This window comes from Fomitopsis serialis (assembly GCF_022376445.1).
Source record: "Fomitopsis serialis strain Sig1Antser10 chromosome Unknown B0H18scaffold_22, whole genome shotgun sequence".
Classification (NCBI taxonomy): Eukaryota; Fungi; Basidiomycota; class Agaricomycetes; order Polyporales; family Fomitopsidaceae; genus Fomitopsis; species Fomitopsis serialis.
In genome coordinates this window covers 249,401-260,468 of record NW_025954982.1, presented here as the reverse complement: position 1 = coordinate 260,468, position 11,068 = coordinate 249,401, and the positions used below count along the sequence as shown (strand labels likewise).

Below are 11,068 nucleotides of genomic sequence, written 5' to 3'. Positions count from 1 at the left end.
AGTTACCTGTAACGACCAGGTCACCGAGCATGCTTCAAGAACTCACGTATTATCCCAGGGCTAGGTCTGACACTAGCAGACCCAAATCAAGAATGGGGTCGGGGCACACTAAGCGTGCTCACATACTACTGCCAGCACGGATTCCTCCTCAACTTGAACTCAAAGCTTACGGAGCTCGAGGCTCTTGAACCCCTCAGGCTTCACCGGCCTCACCGGTAGGCTTATCGACGACCGCGCCATTCAAGCATTCAATATGCAAGCCCCGCGATTGATCATACCTCACAGAGATACAAATGGCTACACCGACGTTCTCAGGATATACATACATCGGAATTGGTGGCACTTGCTACACGGTACCCGTACCCGCTTTCGTACCAGTATAGAAACAGATACCTCTCTTTCTCTAAGGCGAGCGGAATCCTGAAAACTATGAGCCTGCCTGTAAATCAAAGGGCGGTGTGCGACGAAATCGAAATCGAAAACGCAAGGAATGAAGCAAATCAGTAACAGCGTAACGAGGGATCATAATTCCAGCGCACGGACATCACGGACCTGGTTGATTACGAGTCGGCGTCGCTCACTCCGAGTCTGTTGTGGCGATCCGAGCCACTACACACGCACCGTTGATCAATACCGACGAAGGGAATACATTGAACCATACACCACTGACCTTTGTCGCCACCGAGTGTCTCTGGGGAAGGCGCAAAACAGATGACACTCTCCGTAGGCTTCACGGACTAAACGGCTCTTCTGCATCAGCGTAACTCGCTCCTCAAAACTAGCATATAACGCTTGCCTCGGTCCTCGAAGTCGACGGTTGCATGGCCAGAACTCGTTCGAATTTACGTTTGATCCCGAAGTCCGTACCATGTGAGGCCCCGGCAAGCGTACTGGCAGTGTTGTCGCTCCTCTGGATGCCCTGCATCGACATCACATTGCCGTCCACGAGACTCGCCGTCCGTGCTCGATTGTTGAAATTGATGAGCAAGGTGTTAGAATATCTGTCGCGTCTCCCAGTAAGTTCACGGAAGGGTTCATAATGGGGTCGTGTACTCACAGCTTAGATAGTACCAGAACGCTGATATCAAATTAAGTATTGGGGTCATGAAGATGTCGGGCAGGACGTACGGGGTACTGTGAAGATATGTTCTCTGTAGTGCGAGTGAGTATCGACGGCGTAGTACCGATTGACATAACACTCACGGGCTTTATAGTGAAGAATAGGAGATCGAGGATGGCAACCACCGCTTCGTTGTAAGACTGTCAGAGCCCTGTCATACATAAAGTAACGTCGTACATACCCGTGAAAGTGCCTGTCTCGATACCGAGCGCGATGAGTCGGTCAATAATCGCGTCCGATCTTCGAATCCCAGTCTTGGCCCTGGTAAGCTTCGGTATCTCTGTGTCAAGGCCAGGAAGCTTCCAAAAACCGACATGAACACTCACCAAGAGGGTCATCGAGATAGCAATAACACTATCTGTGAGTGCGCTCCCCGCAAGCCACGTCTAATGGTCATGTCAGATGAGACCGGGACAGGTCTCGATTCGGAATTCACGTCAATATATGGAATGATGACTGCCTCGTCTTCATCCGTGGTCAATGCTTTCATCTGATGAGTCCATGAGTCGCTGATTTCAATGGGAATAGAGCAGAAAACCGAACCTTCACGCCGCTTACTATGGCTGCAGACATTTGGGTGAGGGAGATCTATGTGCGTATGCTACCTTTAGATTAACGTCGCTCGAATCTGCAGTAGTACGCACCGTGACAATGAAAGCGCACAGCCAGCGGTAACGCGACATCATCAAGATTCTCCACGCAAAGAACGATTGCACCGCAGCTGACACGAGGCCAGCCATGACGCAAATCGTAAACCAGCCATTGTAGAAGCTGAGCAGATTGTCAACTTGGTCGCCATAGCCCCAAACGTATACGTGAAAGCTGTCGACGGAACATAAAGCAGTCTGCACGAGTTCAAAGATGCAGACGCCATAGACTGCAGAGATTGAATCAGCGCATCGAAACTCGAGAGTAACGCGCAGATTGGGTACGAACCGAAGGCTTTCAAGGAGAGTGGATCGTTTGGGAAGCAGACATGGTATATATCTGTAGACAATAAGTCCGTGAGCAGTTAACCGGGACGTTGGCTCGGTGACTTCTGGCTCACAAACTTGGGCGATGAGGACGCCTTGCAATCCGTAGTTTAATAACGAACCGACGAGCTGGAAAACAGGCTTCAATACAGAACATGACGCTAACACCGAGCGATGTTACCTCGGGACCCGAACTAGCCAAAAGATAGCCAATGAGTGGGTTTGATTCAGTAGACAAAGGTCATCGACTGCACTTACAGCAGGTTGACGCTAGTAGACATCTCCAATTGCAACGCGACGAGTGGAGTATAATTGGCACGACCCGCGTCGTGGAAGTCCTAAGTAATGCAGCGGGGCTTGAGCTTGAGACCTAGACGGATGCGAATGCGAATGCTAAAGAACTTGAACGCCTAGCTCAGCTGGGACCGCACTGATTGTTCAGTTGTATCCGAAGCACGACGGTACTGCCCCTGGGAGCCTATCTGAGTGCGCTGAGCGCATGCTAACAAAGCGTACATAGCTCGTGTGTACTTCGCATCGATGGGGAGGATCAAGAGATGTCGACTCCTTTGACACATCTGTGAGCCACTGGCAGTGCCAGTGTTCCGGACAAGTTCCGGATGGCGATGCGCTGGCCGTGGCAAAGTTCAAGAACGTTGAGCGCTGAGCGCTCGAAGGACGAACTTGGTTCACACTTCAAACGTTCATCGATTCATCAGGCCTCAGGCTTCTGCCAGTGATCGGCCTTACAAGGCGATTATACATACTTTTGTAAGGGTTTGTACTCATGAACAGCCGGCGGCCGGATGTCTGGTATCAGCTGTCAGTGTCACCTTTTCATTGACGTTTCTCAAGACCCAGCGCGACGCTCTCATGCTCGACTTTTCGAACGCCCCAGCTGCCCGGTGCTCTCTTTCCCACTCCAGCACGGAGGTACGTGACTACTGTATACGTGGCTACTGTAACTTACTATGAAGGCAGCGCATCCGAGGCGGTGTCTCTACATACCGATTAATGTCCGATGCTACGGCCTTCGAGAAGGTATGGTTCTATGTTGTACGTATACGTGATTGAAACTCTCATCCTTGTGAATTCGAAGCGTCTGTTTAGCATCGTTCAAGCTGAGGTCTTCTCCGAAGCTTAGGGCAGCGATGTCTTGTTCACATGTCAATCAAGTATTGAAAGAGGAGTGCTCTGACCACGGTTTGGCTGTGCGATTGTCGTGACCCGCTCATGGAAGATTTCTCTGACACACAAATCAATCGTTGCGACGCAAATCCTAAACAAACTGGTATCAACCCAAAATTCTGCAATCTCGGATCACTGGTCGCCACGATAGGACGTAGGAAGTACAGCCCGGGCCAGAACACTCCCCGCGTTGTGGTCCTGTCATAACTGCACATAACAAGCTTCGTCTTGTGCTGAACATTCCTCACTTCCCTCCAAGTCCCCATTGAAGTCATGGACCCAACGGAGATACGTCTGCTGTGCGTATTTGCGGTCACGTATGCTCAAGCTAAGTCTCATAGCATCCTCACCCCGAATGTATAGGTCTGCTCCTATCGTAAGTATTTTACCCGTACGTGCTCTGCTGTTTGCAGTGGTCTAGAGCCTCGTTCACAGATACTCGGGATCCATCTCAATTGGGGCCTAGAAGGCATATTGCTGGTGCAAACATGTGAGTCGGTACTCGCGCCGGGTTGATTTCCATGTTGACCATTTGATAGACATCTACAACGCGCGATACACGTCCGATCCGCTGCGATTCAAGGTCCTCGGTGAGTCTAGCAGCTAGTAGCTGTGATTTTGCGTTGCCGTTGACATTACTACTTAGTGTATGGTGTGTTCGTCTACGAGACGGTTCAAGCATGCCTGCTCGTGGGCGACATATTCCACTACTGGGTGTATAACTACGGAGATCCTGACGTCCTAGTGATGCTGAGCAATATGTGGTTCAGCATCTTCGTCATGGGCGGTATCATGGCTGCTGTCGTACAGAGTTTCTACGCATGGCGTATATGGAAGATCGAACAGCATCTTCTCATGACTGTGCCAATCGTCATTGTAAGTCAACTCCACATACTAGCTGTGTTCATAGTTGCTCGGTTAACGCCGTTCGAGTGAAGATTTCTTTCGCTCAACTGGCACTTGCCATAACGAGTGGGGTCAAGGTATGTGTGGATGAATGTACCCATATTACGAGCAGCAGTATTGAGTAGATTCTCTTATAGACGAAGCTGCTACAATCGGTTGTTCTGGAGCACCGTATTGCAGCTTTCATCGAGGTATCCGCCTTCATTTGCGTGATACCGTTCAAGCTAATTTCCGTACGAAGGCTTGGCTGGCCTGTGCTTTACTGGCCAATTTCATCGTCTCAATCACCATGACCGTTCATGTGTGTCATCCCATTACCGCAGGACATCCGTGCCTCCTAACTACACATATCTAGCTTCTCAAGAGCGGCCGAACCACTGGAAGCACCCCTATCAGTCGTGCCCTCGCGTTCCTTGTGGAGTCCGGAGCATTGCTCGGTGTGTCAGCACCGCTGCGTACTCACTGATTTGCGAACTAATCTACTTGAGAACAGCTATATTTACCCTCGCTGAACTCGTTCTATACATTGTGGAGTTGGTGAGTATGCTTTCCTTGTCGGTATATGATCTCCGCTAAGTGATTATGTCGACCAGGAAACCAATATGCATCTGCTTTTGTGCGTAACACATTTTGCCGCGCAAAAACTCATAACCTCACAAAGATGTTAGTGCTCTGGTGTCGTCGAAAATGTGCGTCTCGTCGGGCTAATTGCCCTCTTAGTTTACCACTGACTACTTGCTTATGACAGCTATGCCAATAGTCTGCTGATGAGTTTCAACAACCGCGCACTCCCGGGCATGAACACGAAGGGGTTCTTCTCACCGTTCCATACAAGTAACACTCGACTTGGAACTGCCAGCACTGGGACCCAGATGATCTTTGCCCAAGCACAGGGCACGGCTGCTCTGGGAATACGCTCGATGAGTGTCAAGGAAACCTTTGATTGAGCGTCGGACCAGCGTAGGTGCCTTCACAATAACACATTCCCGCCATCCTACTGACAACGGAATCACGACGCCAGATACAGGCGATGTTTTGGGGATTATTAGCTATGCTCAGACATGCCGCTGACTTCTGATGCGGATCGATGGGCATTAACTGATTGACTTCGGAATGGATAGGATTGCTGCTCGCAGATGCTTGCATCAATGTACTCGGAAATGAAGCTATGTACGCCTTGATGGCTGCCATGCTGATCGATGATGATGCCAGGGAATCGATTCGCTGGGACCACGAAGTCCGGACCTATAGGTATGATGCAAGTGCTGTCTTCGACGTCAGAATCGGACACAAGCTCCTGAACCGCTGCGACTCGGGCCATCCGACGATTGCTGATTGACTTTCAGGTACGAACACGATTTCGACGGTAGTACTGCGTTCGTACCGCATACTCGCAAGACTCCGGATCCATAAATCAATGTTCGCTGTCGCGGCCTGTGAACGAAGATTGTTGCCGCGCTGCATTCTCCATTCATTCACTCCCAGGTGCGCAGAGAGAATTCCAAGAGTTAATCTCTTTTGCTCAGCAATCAAGGGTCAGTCCACGCAGTTGGGTCAGGTACTGACTGTGGTCTACCATCAGCATCGAAAGCGGACGATATAGCCGGTGCCGCATTCAGTCGATTGTTGGTCACACAGATAAGTAGCATGGGAGATTGACAGACGTTCAATATATGACGCAATGCGAGTCGCGAACTATGTATCTTGGCCTTCGAATTGTTCATCATGAACTCAGCCTTCGTAGCCCTTGCGTAATGTACAAGTGCGTTCTTTCATACCGATTAGAATTCAGCTCTACATACCGAAGACTGTATGCCTCGACACGCCGTGGTGCTGGCTGTAGTAATAGAAGCTATTAGAACAACTGTAGACGCGGGTACCCGCCGGACCGGTCGGAGCGAGTGACATGTTTCCTGGTACTATGAGTAACAACTAGTACTACTTCAATTGTACGACCTAGCTTCAACAACGGTCCGTCATGTACACAATGTTCATCTCCAACCACCACTTTCCGCGACTCTCCGTGGCGGACAGTGCCTCCCATGCAGCGGCTGGCGCCGGCGGTCAACCACATGCTCAGACGAGGCAAACTCGCCGGAGCTTCGCGGTGTGCGTCACGGTGCCGCCTCAGAGGCCTCAGGCCTCAGGATCAAGCACGATGCCGGCTCGTAAGGTCGACAGGACGGTCAGCATGTGCGCGAATTGTGAGCGAATCCAACAAATTGTGGCACCGTATGGTATGTACCCGACTTCTTGCGTCCAACTGATTGTTCTCGCAGTCTGTGCGGCCGCGCTGGTTCCTTCCGCCGTCGAGAGGCCGCATGCCCCATTGCTCACTCTGCGCCGTCCATCTGGACCCAGAAAGCCTGAAGGAGGCATAATTCATTCAGAAACGCCGAATCCGTAGTGCGCTCTACTGCCTCCACGGTCGTCAATGGAAAGCGTGTCACCCTATGATACCGCGGATTCATCTCAACATGATCGTGATGCTCCGACGATGTTCATCATACACGGCGCGCGGAGATCTTTCGAAGCAAAACAGGCTTCTTCAAGGGGTAACGATTAACGCATGATCGGACCGAAATGATACTAATTCTTGAGTTGATGCAGTGCGTCGGTACCGTTCAGTATAGATCATTCGTACTGTGCCGCTGAAGTGCTTGTCACATATGCAGGGCGATTTGTACAGTCGCGCAACGCATCAGACAAATGACAAGACAAGTACCCAGCTTCCTTGTCACAAGAGGCCGCTCTAACCCACATGCACATGTACAGCGGCGATTCGAGGGCACGGATCCTCATTCGAGGGTAAGCTGTGTCATCCCTCTCTATCTCGAATCAGACAAGATTCAATTATAAATCTCAAGAGCGCTGACCTGAACCCTGAGCTAGCCGCAGACGATCTATCGACGCCGGTAGAACGAGGGACGGGACATGGATATGAACAATACATCTCATTGCGCAACGCATCCTGGGACAGCGTCACCGTTCATGCGTGATGTCTGTGCGATCACGGTACGTCCCGTCGCTCTTTCATCATCTTGATGCCCATATGCTCCGACGGAAAGGCTACCTATCATGCGCAGAGACTGCATTCGGGCGATAGACGTGGAATCATCCCGGGAACCCCGGAGTCATATGTCATGTCTGTATATTTATGTCATCCAGTGAACACAATCGGAACGCAATAGACCCTGTGAGAGGCAACAGTCTAGGCATTCAAATCAGTTCAAGAAGCTCACTTTCCGCGCTACGCACGTTCAGCGATATCAGGTTCCCGTAGGTTCTATCGCACCTTCCATGTACGAGAAGCAATGAGGATGAACGTGATTTTCTTGGATAGAGAATTGGATTATCCGTCGGCGTCGCAAGCGCGTTGGTATAGGCGACCTAGTATATCCTGGACCATCGCTCAACCTGCGTTCTTGACATCGAGCTGCCGCACGTCTACTCATATATTCAAGTATCCAGACGTCCTGCGCATTTTTTCACTAGCAACATGGAAGCGAAACTAGCTACCATAGGTGACATCGCGGAACAGCGCTTTGACTTCGTCGTCGTTGGTGCGCATTACGAGTTGAGATCAATATCGTTGTCACTGACTCTCTGTGGGCAGGCGGCGGTGTGAGCAATATATGGGCATTTTGCTTAGCGCTCTTTGACGTTTCTCGATCCCTAGACTGCTGGACTTACTGTCGCATCCCGACTGTCAGAGAATCCGGATGTGACTGTCGCCGTGTTAGAGGCAGGAAAGGCTAGCTTCGATGACCCCAACGTTTGTGAGTCATCTGCGAGCGGGACAATCGGGCGGCGCGACTAACACCAATGACTTTAGTGAAACCCGACGGCTTCATGCAGCAGTTGATGCGACCCGCCTATGATTGGGCGTTCTTGACAGCGCCGCAGAAGCATTTGGGAGACAAGGTCATGCCGTGGTTCAGGTTCGTGGTGTTGGTCGATTGTCGTGGATGTTAATCAATGCGGCATACAGAGGAAAGGGCTTAGGAGGCAGTTCTAGGCTGAACTTTCTCATGTGGATGACTCCGCAACGCGAGGATATCGATGGTAATAGTCCTTGCGCTCCCATGGCATGCTTGCTCATACCGCGCCAGCTTTCGAGAGGTTGGGTAATACTGGCTGGAATTGGGAAACAACGAGCCGCTATCTTGAGGGGATTCAGAGGTCAGAGGTCTTCAATTACCCATTAGCGTGGCTCATGTTACTCTATAGGCCAGTTGCGGATGCCACGGGACTTGGGGGGAGGCTACTGGTGAGGCTGCCCGATATTCATTGCTGCAATGAACTGATCAATGTTTGAACAGGCCCGATACCCCTCGGATATGCAAGCACTCCGTCTGGGGCAGAGTTGCCTTTCCAGAAGGTTGGCCCAATCTATTGCATTATTGTCATCATGTCTAGAACCCCTGTCTAGAGCATGAATAATAATGGCATAGCAACCCCTCTTGTGGAAGATATGGTAGGATGCATTTGTTGGTTTCATGCATGATATCTGACCCAGTCAATGTTCAGGCTACAGGGCAGGTGAGTTGGTTCTCCACATGTAAAGTATTGCTCCAAAGACTAATCCATTGTAGACATGTGGAAGCTGGCTTTGTACCTGTTGTATTGACCCAAAAACTGGCCATCGTGTCAATTCAGCAACAGTTGAGTGTTTGCACATTTCCATAGGACAAGCCTGATGGTATCAATACCAGGCCTATCTACTACCAGCCCTTGACAGACCAAACCTCCATGTCTTGACTGATGCCCATGTCACAAGGCTTCTCATAGCTCAAGGTCTTGATGGTAGCAACCACACAGCTCAGGGTGTTCAGTTTGAACACAATGGCAGTCAGTACAATGTCTATGTGAACAAGGATGTTATACTGTCTGCAGGGTATGTGAACCATGTTTTCTGTATATGATAACTGATGTTTGTTGCCAGTGCTGTCAAGTCACCCCAGATACTGGAGCTCAGTGGTATTGGCAGCTACAATATCCTGAGTTCTCAAGGGATACCTGTGAAAGTTGACCTTCCAGGAGTTGGTGAAAACCTCAGAGACAAGGTTACAATTTCCATTACACTAGGTATGTGTATTATGTATTACAGCCAAGGCAATGACTAGATATGTGATTATAGAAATGAAGGAAGGACATGACATTTTCAGTTTTAACTTGATGGCCAATCCTGAGTTTCATCCAAGATTGAATGAGATTTTGTATGTGCTACAGTGGCCTTATGGGTGTATTTGACTGATTTTCATCACAGCCCAGATACAGCTGGAGATTTCTCCAGTGTCATTTCTGGGATGACCTTTGTCCCTATACAGGCACTGCCAGACAACATTCAATCCACAGTTCTCAGCTCAGCAGAGGCTTTCACCAAGAATGCTAAACAGCAAGGGTTGTACACCAAGGTGCATGAGCTGCTTGGGGACCATCTCAAGAGTGCCAAAATCCCAGACTTTGAGGTGGTTGTGACACCTTTTGTACCCTCAGGCCCTGGTGAGTTGTCATTGAACTCTAGATCTATTTGTCTTGAACATGGCTCAATCTTTATAAGATCCCAAGAAGCCCTACATTTCTCTTGTAGTGTGCCTTAGTCATCCATTCTCTAGTGGGAATATTGTAAGTGGAAATTGAAAAATTTCACAGCAGCCTGTTCTGATCAAGTTTATAGCATATACAGTCTCAAGACCCCAAGATGATCCCACTGATTGACCCTCATGTCTTTGAGAACTCACTAGACCTGGACATCTTGGTGGAAGCCTTCAAATTCACCAGACAGGTTGTCCAGACAGCCCCATTCTGTGATGTGGTCTCCAAAGAGATAAACCCAGGGCTTGATGCCAGCACTGATGATCAGATCAAGGGTGGGTATTTTTGTGATGCTAGATTGGAACCCTGAAGTCATCTCTGACACTTGGTTGACATAGCTGCTATCCAGAAGAATCTTGCTACAATCTGGCGTGAGTAAACAAGATTTGTACTTGTAATGACTTTTCCATCCTCAGTAATATTTAACAGACAGCTCTGGTACTCTGTCAATGCTGCCCAAACAGGATGGTGGTGTGGTAGATAGCAAGCTCAAGGTTAGTTGGTATAAGTTATTGATCAGATATTTGTGAAACTGATTTGTGCAGGTCTATGGCACAACAAACATACGTGTTGTTGATATGTCCATTGTCCCTGCACCTATCAGCAGCCATACTCAGGGTAAGTTGACTCAAAAATATTGATTCACTGTAGTCCTTACACCTTGCTTATGTAGCTATTGTCTATGCTATGGCTGAACAAGGTAAATGATGCCATATCCCTGTGATTCTACACTAACTGTCATGTTTGCAGCTGTGGACATCATCAGGAAAGAGTTTGGGTTGTAGTTAGGCTCCTTGGCATGATCAGCTTGACATCAGAGGGTGAATGGTCAATGAATTGTCTGTCTACTTTGAATGTACTTTTATGATAGCAATCGTAACAATGGTGTGGACTGATTGCGCATATCATGCGTGAAAAGGAGTCTGCAGCACCTAATATCGTAGTGACACGGAAACGACCATAAAGCATTCACAGCGAGTATCCGCGCATCACAATGTAGGCATGCATGGGCCATAGTCCCGTTTCCCACCGAAGATGCGGTGAGCGGTGTGGTTACTTGCAGCGAATTGAATACCGTTTGAGCACTGGCCTATTGTTCGAACACATTCACGGAGCGCGCATGAGGGTGGTTGGATGGCACTAGTCCGAACTCCAGAATGATATCAGCTAATACTATCCGACGCTCGTAACGCGCACGGCGAACCACTCATCTAGAGTTTGGACCTTTCGTTCTCAGTGGCGGGCAAGGCTGATGAAGACTGACTGTCTTCTCAATAATACA

General features: G+C 49.4%; 3 protein-coding genes across 3 annotated transcripts; 2 read left to right on the top strand and 1 right to left on the bottom strand.

The window, feature by feature from the left end:
- Positions 1-552: 552 nt before the first annotated feature.
- On the bottom strand, positions 553-2,734 carry B0H18DRAFT_999237 (uncharacterized protein). Its single transcript, XM_048045546.1, is given in 19 exon segments — positions 553-609; positions 671-737; positions 797-1,001; positions 1,058-1,078; positions 1,129-1,151; positions 1,204-1,247; positions 1,302-1,389; positions 1,447-1,506; positions 1,557-1,610; positions 1,664-1,708; positions 1,765-1,997; positions 2,057-2,107; positions 2,169-2,225; positions 2,260-2,261; positions 2,280-2,288; positions 2,353-2,432; positions 2,466-2,468; positions 2,506-2,677; positions 2,690-2,734. The coding sequence occupies 16 exon segments, from the start codon at positions 2,373-2,375 to the stop codon at positions 578-580; spliced, it is 1,014 nt and encodes a 337-aa protein (XP_047895076.1). The 5' UTR covers positions 2,376-2,432; positions 2,466-2,468; positions 2,506-2,677; positions 2,690-2,734; the 3' UTR covers positions 553-577.
- Positions 2,735-3,555: 821 nt separating this feature from the next.
- Positions 3,556-5,135, top strand: B0H18DRAFT_1117711 (uncharacterized protein; the record flags this gene model as incomplete). Its single annotated transcript, XM_048033641.1, has 13 exons — positions 3,556-3,581; positions 3,646-3,658; positions 3,718-3,772; positions 3,822-3,872; positions 3,929-4,158; positions 4,221-4,265; positions 4,326-4,379; positions 4,430-4,489; positions 4,544-4,625; positions 4,682-4,725; positions 4,782-4,804; positions 4,857-4,877; positions 4,937-5,135. The coding sequence occupies 13 exons, from the start codon at positions 3,556-3,558 to the stop codon at positions 5,133-5,135; spliced, it is 903 nt and encodes a 300-aa protein (XP_047895075.1).
- Positions 5,136-7,687: 2,552 nt separating this feature from the next.
- B0H18DRAFT_1117710 (uncharacterized protein) lies at positions 7,688-10,571 on the top strand (the record flags this gene model as incomplete). Its single annotated transcript, XM_048033640.1, has 15 exons — positions 7,688-7,751; positions 7,805-7,812; positions 7,868-7,967; positions 8,024-8,129; positions 8,999-9,085; positions 9,134-9,276; positions 9,329-9,407; positions 9,458-9,693; positions 9,752-9,816; positions 9,869-10,061; positions 10,125-10,157; positions 10,216-10,280; positions 10,332-10,404; positions 10,460-10,486; positions 10,537-10,571. 15 exons carry the CDS (start codon positions 7,688-7,690, stop codon positions 10,569-10,571), a joined length of 1,314 nt encoding a protein of 437 aa, XP_047895074.1.
- Positions 10,572-11,068: the final 497 nt, after the last annotated feature.